Raw genomic sequence first — 20,714 nt, 5'->3', positions numbered from 1 at the left:
TGAGGTCTACCGTCGATTTTCTTGAATTCACGGGACGAAAAACTCGCTTGCCCATGTCAGAGATCGAATTACTCGGGAACCGGTCGAAAAAGGCTTGGTAAACGTTTCTCTGGCAACCAGAATTTAACTTACGGCACTCTTTCTTCGGGCGATCAAGCGTCATGGATGGCACACGTCACTTCCACTGGAGTTACACAGAGTCTTCCTTTCGGACCGAATACTGCTGGTAAGACTGTATCCATTGTTCAGCTACCGCTAATGACAACGCCCTTCTCATAATAGGATTAAGTGTTATAGCAACGGTCACATCCCCCACTCTTGCCACTGAGGGAGTGACAAAGGTTACAAGGAACAGCTCTCTGAAGTCAAATTCATTGCAATCGTCACTTCTACGAACAAGCAGCAAACTTCAAGTACATTTAATTAAACTTTGTAATTTAAAGAAAAATAGCAGCTCAATTAGAAAATTATGGTATTACAACTTTGATTAACACACTATGATGACGGCACGGGACGAATTCGAGTTCGAAACAGTCCTCCATTTACTCCGTAATGTTGCTCAAGTATACGATAATTTAAGAAATAGATTAAAAAAGGATATATTAACTGCTGTGAACGAACTGATGAAGGTATTTTATAAAACGAAAAATGAAGCAAAAGCATCAAAAGAACTACAAACCACTGCAACGAAAAACGTGTAAGCTAATTAGCTCAGCATACGTTACCAACGGGAATCGAAACTAGGACATTCCTTCCCCAAGCATATGGTTGCAAAGCGCACAGCCACTAGGCTAACCGCTTGGACTGTAGTGCATAAAATGTTAGTGAAGGACTCCATTTATGAATACAATACCCTAAAGTTTAGCTCACTATTATTTTATATAGGAGGATAACCGTAAAATCCACTCTTCCTCCACCTCCTGAATCACGTAACGTTTTTCAGGAGGTGAAGGAAGAGTGGATTTTACGATTTGTGATGCAGGATTTGCAATACGTGTAATGATAATTACAGAATGAACATTTTTGTTTATTTATGGTTGTTCTCCTTTTATATCCAAATGAAACAAAACTCTAAAAGTTTTAAAAGCTCTAAGAAAGTGTCCAGTAATTAGGAAAACGTAAACAGTTGTGTGATCCATATTCCACCAACCACTCTCACAGTTCTTTAAATGAAAATGATCCAAGTCGCTTGCTTGCTCCGACTGGAATATGCTATTCACTTCACAACATACAGCTTCGAAAATGGGAAAACTTAACGTTATTCAGGAGGTGAAGGAAGAGTGAGTTTTACGATTTGTGATGCAGGATTTGCAATACGTGTAATGATAATTAAAGAATGAACCCTTTTGTTTATTTATGGTTGTTCTCCTATATAAAATAATAGTGAGTTAAACTTTAGGGTATTGTGTTCATAAATGGAGTCCTTCGCTTACATTTTATGCAATATGAGTTCGATCGTGTCGTAGGATATAAATATGAGATAAGAAGAACAAGACAAAATTGAATTAAATTTTAATTGTATGAACAAGATGAAGTATTAGTATTTTTTACATTTCCTTGTAATCGGATATTAGGAGACAGTTTCAAACTAAGTGAGGTCACTTAAGAAAATATATTATATTTTTACAAGAGTGGTATATAAATAGCCGTTTTTTTTTTTTAATTTCATATCATATATTTATTGGCAATGTTTTTGTCTTTTTTTCTTTATTCAACAGCCTTACTGTAGATCACATATGGGCAACCCGCGGGCCGGATCCACCCTCTACTTCTTTTGATCCTGGCCTAATCTATTTCAGCGAAGTTTGTCAGATTCATGATGGGAGAAAACATGGTGTGTTCTACTAATCCACATTAAGCTGACGTCATATGACTTGCGCAAAACACACTATGTTTTCTACAGCCAAGGTCTCTTTCTCACTTTGACTAGCGACATGTGTGAACGTGTTACATGTCCGTTCGGTACTTGCGTTGGTGCTGTGCTTTTTTCAGTGACTGCATTGATGTTATGTTCTGTTCAGTGCCTGCGGTGTAGAAGACAGCTTTGAATATCGCTTATAAATTTAGGACAATGTCAGGGATTATTACAAAAAAAAAGTAGATGAAGAGAATCGTCAATTTCAAGACAACTGGAGGGATGAGTATTATTTTATTCTGAATAAAGGTTTGCATGTATGTTTGCTGCGCAACGAATCCGTATCCATCAAAAAAGAATACAACTTGAAGAGACACTTTACTTCGAGACATGCGGATCACCCAAAAATTGATGGACAACTACGAAAAGATGAAATACAGAAGTTGAAGAAGAACTTTGAAACCCAGCTGCAAATGTTCAACAAGCAAAGAACGCAGCACCACAGCATTGTCGAAGCCAGCTTTGTGGTAAGCGAAAAAATAGCTAAGCATTCTAAGTCATTTGGTGAAGGAGAATTTATCAAAGAATGCCTGCTGGATGTTGCAAGTATATGTCCTGAAAAGAAAAAAGACTTCGAGAATATTCGTTTGACGAGACGTACTGTTGTCCGACGGATAGAAATTATGACTGATGGTATCAAAAAAAGTTTAAAAGAGAAGATTGCTAGATTGGAAGCATTTTCAATTGCTTTGTATGACAGCACCGATGCCTCCGATACAACACAACTAGCAATATTTATTCGAGGAGTTGATGTGGATTTCAACATCACAGAACAAATTATTGGCGCTTCGGCCTTTAAAAGGAACAACTACCGGTGAAGATATATTTGAAACAGTCAACACAGCCTTCGAGAGATTTAGGCTTAAATGGAGTTCACTATCTGGCATATGCACTGATGGAACCCCTACAATAGTCGGTGCACAGAAGGGATTTATTGGAATAGTTCATGAAAGAGCAATAGAACTACAGATCCATCCGGAAAATTTAAGAAATTTTCACTGCATTATCCACCAACAAAACCAGTGTGCAAAATCGATTAAATTCACAAATGTTATGGAAGTTGTAGTAGCTAGTATTAACTTTATTAAGTCAAATGCACTTAATCACCGCAAGTTAAGGAGTATTTGGCAGACCTATTTTCGGATTATGAAGATGTGTCTTATTATTGTGAAGTGAGGTGTTGAGTAAAGTTAAATGTTAAAATGATTTTATGATCTGAGACAAGACATTGCAGATTTTATGGACATAAAAGGAAACACAATTAACCAAGTAAAAGATGATGAGTGGGTGTGTGATTTAGCATTCCTTGTAGATGTCACCGGATACCTAAACGAACTGAATCTTAAATTTCAAAAACAAGGACAATTGGTTCATGAACTGCACAAACATGTCAAAGCTTTTTGTAATAAACTAAGATTGCTGGAAAGTCAGATAAGAGCTAAAAATTGTTATCATTTTCCTACTCTAGTAACTTATAAAAATATCCCTTATAATTGTTATGGAGATGAACTGAAGGTACTAATACAGCAATTTGATACAAGGTTTGCCGACTTCAAAAACAAAGACTCTACATTCGCTATATTTGCTCGTCCGATGGATGCTGATGTAAATAATGTGCCAGAAAACTTACAGATGAAACTCATTGAGCTTCAGGCGGATTTAATGCTAAAATCACAATTTAACAACATTGCTTTGACGTATTTTTTAAATTTTATTTGGTGGAAGTAAAATATACAAATATACGCCCCTTTCAAGAAAAATCATTTGTCTTTTCGGCAGCACATATATGTGTGAACAGTTTTTACGAGGATGAAATACAATAAATCAAAAATTCGGACAAGAATAACGGACGAAAACCTCGAAAATTCTATCCGATTATCCTTAAGTAATATTAACATCAATATTGATAGTCTCGTAGTTGAAGTACAAGGCAAATCTTCACATTATATTGTTATGTCGTTCATCATATTATAAAAATTATGTAGAGCATTATACCAAAGCATTATATTATAAATAAATGAAATATGAAGTAGCAACTTGTTTTAATTCATTTAATATTAATTTCTTTTATTTAATAATTTGGTCCGGCCCTTGCCTTGACTCGGAGATAGAATGATATTTTGGCCCCCAAACTAGAAAAGGTTGCCCATGTTTGCTGTAGACGGAAAGCTTTAATTTAATAGCAGAGTCATGTGGATAATAATAACGAAAAAAAGACTATCAAGGGTGTTTCGATCCTGAATATTCTGACTTTGAGATTATACAAACTTGCTGTCTTATATGCAGTTTTATACTAATGTATAAATAACTCTGTCAGCAAAACTAATGAATTAATTGTAGAGTATACTCAAATTAAGCAAACAGGAAAAATATAAGTTTTTAACACAAATCGAAAACAAAATATTACCTTCCATTTTCCATAGATGGGACTACGACGAAGCATTTTATCAAGATAGGAAAATGCATCCAGCGCTGCTTCCCAGGGAAGGTAATCTGTTTCTTTATGAAGATATAATGTTGCATTCAATGCTATATCATATGAAATAAGGGCTGCCCTGTAAAACAAATATCTGAGATTTAAACATCAACATTGATTAAATCAATATGATTAATAATTTAATATATCACTCATTTCACTTAAAAATGATATCTCTGAAAACACACACACACACACACATGCACGCACGCGCGCACACACACACACACACACACACACACACACACACACACACACACACACACACACACACACACACACACACACACACACACACACACACACACACACACACACACACACGCACGCACAGGAGACAGAGTGCGAACGGACATGCCTGAAACGCTCCTGCTTTAACCTTGATTTGTGCAGTATCTAACGGAATAACTCGATGTATCTGGTATCGACTGATAGCTTGTACAGTGATCTATTTAACAGTGAATAATTTACTCTATAGTTTCACAGTTCTAAGCGCGTAAGAGTGAATTTTATTCTACTTTTGTGGACTGAATACTGCTGTTCTGACTGTATCTATTGTTCGGTTACCCTCAAAACAACAACGACCCGTGATTAATAGGATTAGCTGCTACCTTCCCAACTGCTACCACTGGAAACTAATTCAATGGAAGCGTTGCAAGACAAACGTCTCTTGTTCTAGGAACAAGCTGCAAAACTGTAAGTACACTTTCTTGAAATTTGTACATTAGAAAAATTAGCCGTTCAATAGGAGGATATAATACTACAAATTCGAGTAATATTAAAGTGGCGGCAGGGTACGAATTACAATTCAGAAAAGCCCTAGATTTGCTGCGTAACGTAGCCAAAGTAAGCGGAAATTTTAGGAACGACTTAAAAAAGCACATCCTAACCTCAGTAAGTGAATTAACAAAGGTCTTCAACAAAATGAAAAACGAAACTAAAGTATCGATAGAACAATAGACCAATACAAACAACCACAGACAGCCTAACTTTGCTCAGCCTACTCAACTATACTCGCAAGTGGTTAAAAACAACACTAAAAATAAAGATGAATCCGAAAACAATCCTTGCTATAAATTAATAGTCAAACCGATAGCTCAACTAAACAGCGAAGAAACCAAAAATCTTATAAAAGAAAAATATAGGCCCAAGAAAAATAAAAATCGGAATCACAAAAATGAAAACATTAATAAAGGAGCAGTGTTAATTGAATCAAAAGAAAAGGCCGATATAGACTTGCTACATAACGAAATATCTAAGGAATGCAAAGACACGTTAGTAGCTAATACCAGTAAGAAACATCTTCCAAGGCTGATAATATATGATATTCTCAGTGAAATATATACAGACAACGCAATAGACTCAATCCGCATGCAGAACGAAGAACTCTTTATCGGCGACAAGTAGTAGGGGTGGCGGTTTGAACCAAATGCATCCGGTGGGCGTGGCTTCATGAGTCATGAAATTCACTGAGGGTATATGTGTGAATGGCTTCAGTTCTTGTGTTTTGGTTAGCGTATGGAATTATGGGGGATGGTAGAGATAAGGATTCGTGTTGTGATTGGTGGGAAACTTTAAACCAAATGCTTCCGGTGTGCGTGGCTTCATGGGTGTGGAATGTTTGGAATTTCCCTGTGGGCATATGTGTCACTGGTTTCAGTTCTTGTGTTTTGGTTCGCGTATGGAATTATGGGTGATGGTAGAGATAAGGAATCGTATCGTGGGTGTGTGTTGTTTTCAGATGTAGATACGTGACGTCATTTGTTATTTGTAAATAAATGTCGTCATTTGTTATTTGTAAATAAGTGACGTTGTTGTTTTGAATGGAAAGGATGATATTAGTGGATAAGAAATCGTGTCGTGATTGGTGGGACACTTTAAACCAGATCAAGATCAAGATAAGATAAGGAATCGTGACGCGAATGTTTGTTGTTGTTATTGAGTTTGGAATTTCGCTGGGGCCCTTGTCTGTCAGAAATATCACGTGATGTTTTTGGTTCGTTTATTGCCTTGTGGGTGGTATTTAGAGATAAGAATCATGACGTTATGTGTTTGGAAATTCACAGTTTCGAGGTTTTCTGAATAATTTAATTATATGCTATGTCACTCAAAAATAAAGTTTTTTTTTTTTCCTACTATAGAACCCATCCCAATGGCTTTAACAGGCCTTTTTTTTAAGGCCCACAACCTTCCAAGCATGCTTGGATTTCGTAACCGAAATACGAGGATAGAATGGTCATTCCTATGCCTCAAGGTATTCTTGGCTGTATCCCTGTGTGTTCAAGGGGCCGGTTTGACTGCTTGCGGGATGAAAGACACCAGTTAAACTGGCGGAAAAAACCCTACTGCCCGCGCCCAAGACCGGCTAACTTAGCTATGCCTGAGGAAGATCCTTCAGCTCCTCACGTCTCCGACGGGAATCGAACCTAGGACACTCCTTCCCCAGGCATATGGGGAAGGAGTGTCCTGGTTTAATTTTCCAATACATTTTGAGGTATTTCTTTCCTGTTAAATGGTGGGATTCTTAGAGTAAGTCGTGATGGCGGCAGTCTTTCGAGCTTTTCTGAATAATTAATTATATACTTAAAATACCTGTCCTTAAACACACACAAACACATACACATTAGACATAAAAAAATCACTAATGTATCCATGTTGATACTCTAATATATATCCTATAATTATTCTTATGGGAAAAAAAATATTCAGTATTAGAATTATGCTTACCAAAAAACATACGAGCAGTTGTTATGTATAAGTTAAAAAAGTACTTACAGCTTTCCAGATCACTCTTCTAAATACGAATATTCCAAAATAGTTGAATTTTATATCCACAACACAACACAAACACAAAAACCACAAAGAATGAAATTTCTGTAAATACTGTAACCTGAACTAGTTACTTCATCCTTTAGATTACAGACCGTAGATGCTGTGGATTCATCATTTGCAATATCCCATAGCGAGCGGTTTTCTTCAAAGGGGATGACATGAGTCACATCCGTAAATTGGGGTATTGTTCAAAAGGTAGCATTTCCTAAAGTTTGGATATTTCTCAAATAATTACATATGACTAAGGACTTAGTATCAAGATGTTTGAATAACACATATCCTAAAATTATTCATTCTTCGTTACCGTCGGGATTCATTGGTGTTGTTAATTAATGTTTACATTTAATTTTAATTTAGAGTACTATCCGATTGGTTGTCTGTATTATTTATTTCCCACTGTTGCCCAAGATTGGTGGGAAAGTCTATGCGCCGTTTTGTTTAGGTTAAGTGTTATTTCCGGTTTCGAATTCCGATTGTTGTTAGAGTATGGAATTCTGACAAGTGAAATTATTATTATTATTTATTATTATTTTTTTTTCTTCAAATTGAATGGTTATTCTCTGTATTTTACTTTTAAAGGTCATTTTCTAACAGAATAACTGAGCAGAATTAATAAATATATAAAGGATATGTGAATTTATTTTCCAACACTGAATATTTCTCATAACATCTTGTCTTTAAGTTGTCCAAGCTTGGTGGGAAAGTCAATGTGCCGTTTTGTTTAAGGTAAGTGTTATTTCCGGTTTCGAATTACGATTGCTCTTAGAGTATGGAATTTTGACAAGTGAAATTATTATTATTATTTTTCAAATTGATTCGTTATATTCTGTATTTTACTTTTACAGGTCATATTCTAACAGAATAACTGAGCAGAATTAATAAATATATAAAGTATCACTGTATGTATTTTCTCAGTAAGACTTATCTTTCTTATCCGGTCTCCTTTTGTTGTACGTAGGTGAGAAAGCGTGTGTTTTGTTTCGAACTCTTGGTTTCCGTTGGGAAATTACAAATATAACCATTAATTTTACCTTAGATTCCTTGTGCTCTTAACCTATTTCTGTAAGTAGAATTTATTTGTGAATTATTTTCCCACACTGTTAATTTTCATTCATTAACCTTGTTTGTAGATAACGAACAAATAAGATTTTTAAGTCAATGAATCATAAAAAAAAAAAATTCTCTTGTTACTTTGTGGCATGAAATTTCACAAGGAAAAAAAAAAATGTTATCTTCCTTCTTAAATTTTTATAACACATATACGACACCCAATTTGTTCATTTAAATTTACACATTTTATTGAACGAAATATTATTTACAAATTGTATTTACTGAATCTACCAATACAGAAAATAAATAAATTGAAAAATACATCAAAGATTTTTCCATGGTTGTGGAATTGCCATCGTATGGTTTTGACAATGTGACTCTCATCTAAAAGTTAATTTTTCGTTTGGCGTTCGTTGGGAATTTATTACTGTAGTAAAATTAAGGGTTGTGTATTTATTTCTTTGAAACCAATATGTATACTTCAGAGAATTATTAAAAGCACAGAATCTTTTATTATGTTTCCAAAAGCATTTAAAAGTACATGTTATGTTTTCACGTTTCGGGCATCCAATTTCATTTAAATCAAGAACAGGCCTCCCTATTAACTTCGTTAATGTTTTTGATTTTTCTCTTCCTTTGGCAAGTAATATATGATATTTGCATGTTGATTCTATCATCCAATCTCTTAGTTTGTCCAAAGCTAGTGAACCAATTTCCCACTTCAGCTGATGGTTATATTTTATTAACCAAGAATTCTGTTTTTTAACTCTTTCAGGTAATTCTTTCCAACTACAAGGTGATTTTGTCACTGCATATCTTACACTAATTCCATCAGAAATACAAATTTCTTTAGGAAATAAATTTGAACTCTTATTCAACAAAAATTGTATCAATTATCCCAATGATAACTGAAAATTCGTATTTTTCACCCACTGTCGATTTTTCATAATCGTTTTCCTTCATTCTTCTTCTTCGATTACTTCATATGGCACCACAAATAAATAGTTATTTATTATTATTTCACTGATTATTAGCTCTGATCGTATACTTTATGGTAACATTCATTTACAAAATTCTAAACAATTAAAACTTTTCACAAAGAAACTTTCAAAGAATTTGTGGCTCACCCATTATTTTTGCATTACCAAACACAAATCACAAAACAGCAGGTGCAGTAGATGAACGATTACCTTAAGTCCAAAGTCACTTGACTCTCTGGTATTTTCTTATAGTACTGTTCACACTTACCATCCCCTACCCTGACCATTCCTTCAAAAACGAACCTTTTGCACAGATGACTCAATGACATGTTTTCACAAGCTATTGGATATACTGTTGGTGTGTTTTTATCTTACTTTGTGTAGGGAAAGGTAAAATTTGTATATGTGTTATCTGTAGAGTACAAACATTTTCTCTATGCCAAACTTTAAAAAACTCACGTTTTGTTGGTTTAATTAGGTGCTTCTCTCTCTCTCTCCCTCTCTCTCTCTCACTGTCTGTAAAAATAACCAAATTCTAACAGTTCGGATTTTCGATTATGTGAACGATTTGTTTTCAGATAACACAAATAATATCAATAGGTAGCATTAGACAATTTCTAAAATAATCAATACATGGATTTTCGTTTTCAACACCTTTTTTTTCCTGTACTGGCATTAATTTCACAGTTGTGATTTTTTTAAATTAATTAAACAGAATTGCATTAAGATATAAAGTTGTGGATTTAAATATCAAGATCTAATCAGAATAACTGAGTAAAAATTCACTGTGGAAAAACACAACAACAAAAACATACATCTTTGTTCATTTAAGTTTACAAATGCACATTTTATTTTGCTGAAATACTATTTACAAGTATATTCACTGAGAAAAATTCGAAACATGTAATTGCCTAAAAACATTTCACAATATTTAGTTTAGACTCTTAACATTTTCCAATGAGTTCAATGAATAAAATTTTTGTTACTCACTGTTTCTTGGTTACATTACATCAAAATAGCTGGTCACGCAAAAGAATTTTTAAATCAGATACCATGGTAACCACACTTCCATACGTTTGATATTGTGTCAGTCTGGAAATCACACCATGCCTCACTAAACATTCCGTGTATTCTTTTGTCAGCAAATATACACAAACAGTTTTTGTAAAATGTTCATAAATGTCCCAAAATAAAGAATCTTTATCGAATTGGATAAAATCTTGAAAGTCTAATTTTACCATTGATGAATTTAAATGTTGAGCGATAATTTTTCCCATTATACGGACAGATGGTAATTCAGTTTCCAAAAATAGTAAATGATTATCAATGTGATACATTTTTGTTGAAAATCTCTCAGCTTCTTCACAACTAATAGAAAAAACCTTACTTCCATCAGCTCCTGTATCATCAAGTATTAGTTCCCCATCTTGGCATTTCAGAATATAACAATCACCGAGGTCCATTTCGTAGTCAACTCTTCTTTGCAAGTAGCCGAGGATATCAGACCACGTCCAGCGTAATTTTTCCCAAGTCGTCCGGGATAAATATATCACAATGTACGTGTCTTCTAAAATAATAATCGGTTTCCATCCTTTTAGAGCTAGGTGAAGAGTTTTGTCTCGTGCTATTTTCCTGAAGAAAGAAAATTTCAATGACTTTTGTGGCTCACCCATTATTTTACTTTACTTTACTTTCCTGGATATCAATCACCACAACACAATACGATAACTTCACAGGATGAACGAATTGTCGTAACTGCAAAGACACTTGACTCGTTTATTTTTCCTTATAGTACTGTTTACCTGACCCTTAACCCTGACCGTTCCTTCCAAAATGAAACTTTTGTGCAGATGATTCATGGACATGTTTCTACATGGTATTGGATAAACCATGACGACAATGACAGATGTGTGTCACCCTGGGAAAATTCCAAGATATCTTATCTCAAAAACATCACCCACAATTCCATAGCCAAACAAAACATGACAACAATGTCGTTATGTGTTTGGATATTTCTAGGGAACATATGTCTCTCATACTGTTATATCGCAGAGGGTGACAGATGTCTTCCCTGAAATGCTCCCCCACCTAACCCCATCACCCTAGTCTCTCACCATCCCCTCTCCTCCAGAAGATGTCTGCTCAGGCTAGTGGAGATGAGTGAGCTCATCGTTTGCAGATATCTTTTAGTGATGTCACCTCCAATTGATACTGATAACTTTTTTGGGAAAAAAAAAATTAAAAACTGGTTTTTTTATGATAACTTTTTAGGGAAAAAAAAAATTTAAAAACTGGTTTTTTTATGATAACTTTTTAGGAAAAAACGCGTTTTTTATGAAAACTTTTTGGAAAAAAAATAAAAAAACGCGTTATTTTATATTTTTTGTTTTATAAGGAAAAATAAACGAGTCAAGTGTCTTTGCAGTTACGACAATTCGTTCATCCTGTGAAGTTATCGTATTGTGTTGTGGTGATTGATATCCAGGAAAGTAAAGTAAAGTAAAATAATGGGTGAGCCACAAAAGTCATTGAAATTTTCTTTCTTCAGGAAAATAGCACGAGACAAAACTCTTCACCTAGCTCTAAAAGGATGGAAACCGATTATTATTTTAGAAGACACGTGCATTGTGATGTATTTATCCCGGACCACTTGGGAAAAATTATGCAGGAAGTGGTCTGATATCCTCGGCTACTTGCAAAGAAGAGTTGACTACGAAATGGACCTCGGTGATTGTTATATTCTGAAATGCCAAGATGGGGAACTAATACTTGATGATACAGGAGCTGATGGAAGTAAGGTTTTTTCTATTAGTTGTGAAGAAGCTGAGAGATTTTCAACAAAAATGTACGACATTGATAATCATTTACTATTTTTGGAAACTGAATTACCATCTGTCTGTATAATGGGAAAAATTATCGCTCAACATTTAAATTCATCAATGGTAAGATTAGACTTTCAAGACTTAATCCAATTCGATAAAGATTCTTTATTTTGGGACATTTACGAACATTTTACAAAAACTGTTTGTGTATATTTGCTGACAAAAGAATACACAGAATATTTAGCGAGGCATGGTGTCATTTCCAGACTGACACAATATCAAACATATGGAAGTGTGGTTACCATGGTATCTGATTTAAAAATTCTTTTGCATGACCAGCTATTTTGATGTAATGTAACCAAGAAACAGTGAGTAACAAAAATTTTATTCATTGAACTCATTGAAAAATGTTAAGAGTCTAAACTAAATATTGTGAAATATTTTTAGGTAATTACATGTTTCGAATTTTTCTCAGTGAATATACTTGTAAATAGTATTTCAGCAAAATAAAATGTGCATTTGTAAACTTAAATGAACAAAGATGTGTGTTTTTGTTGTTGTGTTTTTCCACAGTGAATTTTTACTCAGTTATTCTGATTAGATCTTGATATTTAAATCCACAACTTTATATCTTAATGCAATTCTGTTTAATTATTTAAAAAAAATCACAACTGTGAAATTAATGCCAGGACAGAAAAAAAATGTGTTGAAAACGAAAATCCATGTATTGATTATTTTAGAAATTGTCTAATGCTACCTATTGACATTATTTGAGTTATCTGAAAACAAATCGATCACATAATCGAAAATCCGACCCGTTAGAATTTGGTTATTTTTACAGAGAGTGAGAGAGAGAGAGAGAGAGAGAGAAAGAGAGAAGCACCTAATTAAACCAACAAAACGTGAGTTTTTTAAAGTTTGGCATAGAGAAAATGTTTGTACTCTACAGATAACACATATACAAATTTTACCTTTCCCTACACAAAGTAAGATAAAAACACACCAACAGTATATCCAACAGCATGTGAAAACATGTCGTTGAGTCATCTGCGCAAAAGTTTCATTTTTGAAGGAATGGTCAGGGTAGGGGATGGTAAGTGTGAACAGTACTATAAGAAAATACCTGAGAGTCGAGTGACTTTGGACTTAAGGTAATCGTTCATCTACTGCAGCTGCTGTTTTGTGATTTGTGTTTGTTAATGCAAAAATAATGGGTGAGCCACAAATTCTTTGAAAGTTTCTTTGTGAAAAGTTCTAATTGTTTAGAATTTTGTAAATGAATGTTACCATAAAGTATACGATCAGAGCTAATAATCAGTGAAATAATAATAAATAACTATTTATTTGTGGTGCCATATGAAGTAATCGAAGAAGAAGAATGAAGGAAAACGATTATGAAAAATCGACAGTGGGTGAAAAATACGAATTTTCAGTTATCATTGGGATAATTGATACAATTTTTGTTGAATAAGAGTTCAAATTTATTTCCTAAAGAAATTTGTATTTCTGATGGAATTAGTGTAAGATATGCAGTGACTAAATCACCTTGTAGTTGGAAAGAATTACCTGAAAGAGTTAAAAAACAGAATTCTTGGTTAATAAAATATAACCATCAGCTGAAGTGGGAAATTGGTTCACTAGCTTTGGACAAACTAAGAGATTGGATGATAGAATCAACATGCAAATATCATATATTACTTGCCAAAGGAAGAGAAAAATCAAAAACATTAACGAAGTTAATAGGGAGGCCTGTTCTTGATTTAAATGAAATTGGATGCCCGAAACGTGAAAACATAACATGTACTTTTAAATGCTTTTGGAAACATAACGAAAGATTCTGTGCTTTTAATAATTCTCTGAAGTATACATATTGTTTTCAAAGAAATAAATACACAACCCTTAATTTTACTACAGTAATAAATTCCCAATGAATGCCAAACGAAAAATTAACTTTCAGATGAGAGTCACATTGTCAAAAGCATACGATGGCAATTCCACGACCATGGAAGAACCTTTGATGAATTTTTCAATTTATTTATTTTCTGTATTGTTAGATTCAGTAAATACAATTTGTAAATAATATTTCATTCAATAAAATGTGTAAATTTAAATGAACAAATTGGGTGTCGTATATGTGTTATACAAATTTAAGAAGGAAGAAAACATTTTTTTTTTTTTTTGATTCATTGACTTAAAAATCTTATTTGTTCGTTATCTACAAACAAGGTTAATGAATGAAAATTAACAGTGTGGGAAAATAATTCACAAATAAATTCTACTTACAGAAATAGGTTAAGAGCACAAGGAATCGAAGGTAAAATTAATAGTTATATTGGTAATTTCCCAATGGAAACCAAGAGTTCGAAACAAAACACACGATTTCTCACCTACGTACAACAAAAGGCGACCGGATAAGAAAGATAAGTCTTACTGAGAAATATACAGTGTTGGAAAATAAATTCACATATACTTTATATATTTATTAATTCTGCTCAGTTATTCTGTTAGAATATGACCTGTAAAAGTAAAATACAGAAAATAACGAATCAATTTGAAAAAAAATAATAATAATTTCACTTGTCAGAATTCCATACTCTAAGAGCAATCATAATTCGAAACCGGAAATAACACTTACCCTAAACAAAACGGCGCATAGACTTTCCCACCAAGCTTGGACAACTTAAAGACAAGACGTAATGAGAAATATTCAGTGTTGTAAAATAAATTCACATATACTTTATATATTTATTAATTCTCAGTTATTCTGTTAGAAAATGACCTTTAAAAGTAAAATACAGAAAATGACCATTCAATTTGAAGAAAAAACAATAATAATAAATAATAATAATAAATAATAATAATAATTTCACTTGTCAGAATTCCATACTCTAACAACAATCGGAATTCGAAACCGGAAATAATACTTAACCTAAAAAACGGCGCATAGACTTTCCCACCAATCTTGGGCAACAGTGGGAAATAAATAATACAGACAACCAATCGGATAGTACTCTAAATTAAAATTAAATGTAAGCATTAATTAACAACACCAATGAATCCCGACGGTAACGAAGAATGAATAATTTTAGGATATGTGTTATTCAAACATCTTGATACTAAGTCCTTAGTCATATGTAATTATTTGAGAAATATCCAAACTTGAGGAAATGCTACCTTTTGAACAATACCCCAATTTACGGATGTGACTCATGTCATCCCCTTTGAAGAAAACCGCTCGCTATGTGATATTGCAAATGACGAATCCACAGCATCTACGGTCTGTAATCTAAAGGACGAAGTAACTAGTTCAGGTTACAGTATTTACAGAAATTTCATTCTTTTTGGTTTTTGTGTTTGTGTTGTGTTGTGGATATAAAATTCAACTATTTTGGAATATTCGTATTTAGAAGAGTGATCTGGAAAGCTGTAAGTACTTTTTAAACTTATACATAACAACTGCTCGTATGTTTTTTGGTAAGCGTAATTCTAATACTGAATAGATTTTTTTTTTCCCATAAGAATAATCATAGGATATATATTAGAGTGTCAACATGGATACATTAGCGATTTTTTTATGTCTAATGTGTATGTGTTTGTGTGTGTTTAAGGACAGGTATTTTAAGTATATAATTAATTATTCAGAAAAGCTGGAAAGACTGCCGCCATCACGACTTACTCTAAGAATCCCACCGTTTAACAGGAAAGAAATACCTCAAAATGTATTGGAAAATTAGTACAATCATCTATAGAAGAAAAAAAAAAACTGTATGTTTGAGTGACATAGCATATAATTAAATTATTCAGAAAACCTCGAAACTGTGAATTTCCAAACACATAACGTCACGATTCTTATCTCTAAATACCACCCAAAAACATCACGTGATATTTCTGACAGACAAGGGCCCCAGCGAAATTCCAAACTCAATAACAGCAACAAACATTCGCGTCACGATTCCTTATCTTATCTTGATCTTGATCTGGTTTAAAGTGTCCCACCAATCACGACATGATTTCTTATCCACTAATATCATCCTTTCCATTCAAAACAACAATGTCACTTATTTACAAATAACAAATGACGACATTTATTTACAAATAACAAATGACGTCACGTATCTATTTGAAAACAACACACACCCACGATACGATTCCTTATCTCTACCATCACCCATAATTCCATACGCGAACCAAAACACAAGAACTGAAACCAGTGACACATATGCCCACAGGGAAATTCCAAACATTCCACACCCATGAAGCCACGCACACCGGAAGCATTTGGTTTAAAGTATCCCACCAATCACAACACGTATCCTTATCTCTACCATCACCCATAATTCCATACGCGAACCAAAAAAATCACCCATAATTCCATACGCGAACCAAAACACAAGAACTGAAGCCATTCACACATATACCCTCAGTGAATTTCATAACTCATGAAGCCACGCCCACTGGAAGCATTTGGTCAGAAGTGCCTCCCCTACTAGGAGGTGAAGCCATTAACACATATACCTTCAGGGAAAAGCCACGCCCACCGGATGCATTTGGTTCAAATCGCCACCCCTACTACTGCGACACAAAGATGACACAGAAATTTATCATAACAAATAAAAAAAACGAACAGAAGAAACTTGATTATAGAGGTCGATCCAATGGTGAGGACCAAACTGCTGAAAACAGATGTTAAAATCCTGTGAAGAATTTGCCATTGCGCAGACTACGTAAGCGTTCTGAGATACTTTAACTGCAATAAATTTCACCATCATACACAACACTGCAGGGGGAAAAACCAACTGTCCATTCTGTTCTAAAGAACATAAGTTCAGCGAGTGCCCACGAAATATGTCCGAGATCAATTGCATAAATTACCAAAATCACAACAAGCATGCCAAAACCAAAAGCGACTGCGAACACATAGCATTAAGCAAAGACTGCACGACATACAACTACCACAAACAGCTCAAAATTCAAAACATAGATTGTGGAAAGCAATAATAAAGCTTAAAGAAACAGCACTACTTCCATTCTGTTCTAAAGAACATAAGTTCAGCGAGTGCCCACGAAATATGTCCGAGATCAATTGCATAAATTACCAAAATCACAACAAGCATGCCAAAACCAAAAGCGACTGCAAACACATAGCATTAAACAAAGACTGCACGACATACAACTACCACAAACAGCTCAAAATTCAAAACATAGATTGTGGAAAGCAATAATAAAGCTTAAAGAAACAGCACTACTTCCCTGGCATGTCTTCAAATAAATCTATAACGCTCTATCAAGGCTGTTAATAACTTAACAGAACTCATAAATAGAAAAAATATAGGACTGGCATTAAAACAAGAAACCTACAACATCAGCAACAAAATGTGCAGCTTTCCAAGTAATTTTAAAATATTTTCCAAAGGATCTGAAAGAAAGAGAGCTGCAATACTAGTGGTCAACCCTGAAGTCGAGGCAATGTTAATTTCTCAGCACAGCAACGAGGACTCGAATTGAAATTAGATACAGGGGAATTAAAACTTTCGCTGCAAGTATGTATCTAAACTATCACGCTGACATAAAATATGACTTAGAAAAAATGAGCAACATTGTGGATTTTACCATCAACCACGGCTTAATTATATGAATAGATAGCAACGCCCATTCGGTTTTATGGTTTCAAGAGAGCACAAACAATAGAGGGAAAAATTTGGAAGAGTTCGTAGCATCATATTCCCTACACATACTAAACAACGACAGTAACACTCCATCATTTGAAAATACCAGAGTAAGCAGCTTGATCGATCCAGCAATGGTAAACAGCGCTATTTTACCCCGGGTTTCTGAATGGAAATACGAAGAAGAGGAAAGCTGTTCTGACCATCGCATAATAAGTTTCATCGTCAGTAACAAAAAATTTAAACGGAATAGACAACAAAAACCACCGAATTAACATCAAATACTTCACCAATAAAACCAACCTAGAGAAATTTATAAAACCATTAAAAAGAGAATTTTCACTCTTAATATCAGAACATCACTTTAATGCGAACAGCGAAAAACAGCTCAGCTTAGACAAAACGTAGTCATCTGGGCAACAGCACAAAGCGATATAGACTTCCTTGCTTCTGCACTTTCATCAGGTCTGAAAATATCCAGCGATCAAACACTCAGCACAACCAAGAAGCTAAACATCGATGGAAGAAAATCTGTACCGTGGTGAAACGACGAAATAACTGTCCTAAGAAAACGTGTCAATGAACTCAGACGATTATATCAAAGAACATACAGTAACCAAGATTTAAGAGAGAGCAGAAGACAGAACTACTATAAAGCCAAATACAGCTATCAGTCCAAAATTACAAACTCGGAAACAGAATCATGGAAAAAATTTTGTACACTTTCAACCGTATCGAATTCTTGGAATTGTATATATAAATTAGCAGCAAGTAAGAACAAGACAACATCTGTACTATCGACTATCAAGAAACCAGACGGCACCTACCCTAAAAACTTAGCAGAAACTGCAGCTATTATGATAGAGAAGTTTATTCCCGATGACGATGAATCAACAGATGAAGAAATCCACAAAACTTGCAGACAAAAAATGGAAATAGATATAGACTTTCCTGAAGACGTCTCATTTGTAACTAATGAAATCGAGTCAATACAAAGATCAATGGATCCAAGAAAAACTTCTGGAGAAGACGGAATAAGCAGCGACATACTCTCAACAGCGTTTCTCGAATTCCCCGAATTCATAACAACAGTTTGTAACAAATGCCTAAAAAGAGGACGATTTCCTTCAATATGGAAACACTCAAAAATTATACCTATCATCATACCAAGAAAAGAAACATTCGACAAAATTAACAAATACAGACCGATCAGCCTCATAAACGTTGCCAGTAAGGTACTAGAAAAACTTGTAATAAACCAAATAATGCACCACGTCTACTCAAGAAACTTATTAAGCAGCAATCAATACGCATTCAGACCTCAGTTCAGCACAGTAGACGCAATTCTGGAAGTGAAAGAGTCCGCAGAACACACTCTAAAAGACGTACTATTGATCTCACTCGATGTAAAAGAGCCTTCGATGCTGCTTGGTCGCCTGCCATAATCAATCAATTAATAGATTTAAAATGCCCTAAAAACTTACTCAACCTTACAAAAAATTATTTTTCAGACAGAAGAGCAACCATGACACTAAAAAACATAACTGTAACGAAAAAAGTCAAATGAGGCTGTCCGCAAGGTTCCTTCTGTGGGCCAGGTTTCTGGAACATCCATTACGACTCGCTTCTAAGACTGCCTGTCACCACTGAAACAAAAGTCATAGCCTTCGCCGATGATAATGATTCGGAGACGCAACGGCTTACAGTTAGAAGCAACGGCCAACGAAGAACTCTTTAAAATTGCAGAGTGGGCACGCAAGAAGAAAGTGACCTTCAATAGCACCAAGTCTAAAGTGCTCCACATCTCACGAAAAAAATCAAAACAACCTGTAACAGTCTTCCTAAACAGAGAAGCTAAGCTCTCGAGGTAACCAGTGAGCTAAAATACCTAGGAGTAACAATAGACGAAAAATTCATCTTCAATAAGCACATCTCATATGTTGCCGAAAAAAGCTTACAAATAGTAAACCCTCTAGCTAAGTCGGCACGGATTAAGTGGGGATTAGGCCAACGAGCGCTGAAAACGATATATACCGGTGCTATACTACCAGTGATATCTTATGCTGCACCTGCGTGGAAACATACACTAAAATCAAAGATAAACCGACAAAAACTAAACAGAGTTCAACGCCTTATAGCCATACGCATAATCAAAGGATACAGGACAATATCTTTCGAGGCAGCTTGCGTTATTGTAGCTCTAACACCGATCTGCCTCAAAATACAAGAATTATCTCTTATATATGAAGTCACTTCCGGATGATATATCGAAAGTTACAACATCGATCCAAATTGCTACGAACGTCCGCTTCACTACAGTAAGTGACCTCACCCAGCAAAGAAAACAAATATTAAGGAGAAGGAAAGCTCTGAAAGTGACGAATTCCAAATATACACTGACGGAAGCAAAACCGAAAGGAACGTCGGTTGTTCGTTCACCGCTTACAACAGACAGTTCATAATACAAGAACACTGTTCTAGACTGCATCCTCTCTGTTCCAACAACCAAGCAGAACAACTTACTATAGTTCAGTCACTCACATATCTCCAGGATTTAGAACTCAACACCTCTTAGAAAAAAAAATAGTAGAAGCACTATAGACGGCATAAAAAACCAGAAGAACCATATTGCATTGATTGAACAGATAAGAAATCTGGTTCGAAATCTCACTCAAGAGGGATGGGAAATCATTTTCTGCTGGGTGAAAGCGGATACTGGAATAGCAGGAAACGAAAGAGCGGATCAATTGGTTAAAGAAGCAGCTAGAAACGAACGGCTAGAAACAAGTTACCAGAAATTCTCACTGCAATAAAAACACTTGCAGAAGAGAAAAGCCTAGACATGTAGGAAGAAGAATGGAAAACATTAAAAAACGGATCAACAACAAAATAGTTCTTTCCTAGCATCAGAAACAGACTCCGGCTGAAAAGACATGCCATTTCTCCAGGTTTAACCATGCTACTAACGGGACA

General features: G+C 34.7%; 1 protein-coding gene across 1 annotated transcript in view; it reads right to left on the bottom strand.

Moving 5' to 3' along the window:
• superdeath (Suppressor of ER stress-induced death) overlaps positions 1 to 20,714 on the bottom strand; it is a 503,396-nt gene that overhangs the window by 172,681 nt on the left and 310,001 nt on the right. Inside the window, exon 14 of the mRNA XM_090396917.1 lies at positions 4,323 to 4,470. Within this exon, the coding sequence (XP_090253043.1) occupies positions 4,323 to 4,470 (148 nt within the window). The remainder of the gene's footprint in view (positions 1 to 4,322; positions 4,471 to 20,714) is intronic.

Source organism: Typopeltis vanoorti, chromosome 8 (assembly GCF_054136105.1).
Source record: "Typopeltis vanoorti isolate ZY-2024b chromosome 8, IOZ_Tvanoo_1.0, whole genome shotgun sequence".
Taxonomy (NCBI): domain Eukaryota; kingdom Metazoa; phylum Arthropoda; class Arachnida; order Uropygi; family Thelyphonidae; genus Typopeltis; species Typopeltis vanoorti.
The sequence above is the reverse complement of the archived record's forward strand: the minus strand, read 5'-3'. Positions and strand labels throughout refer to the sequence as shown.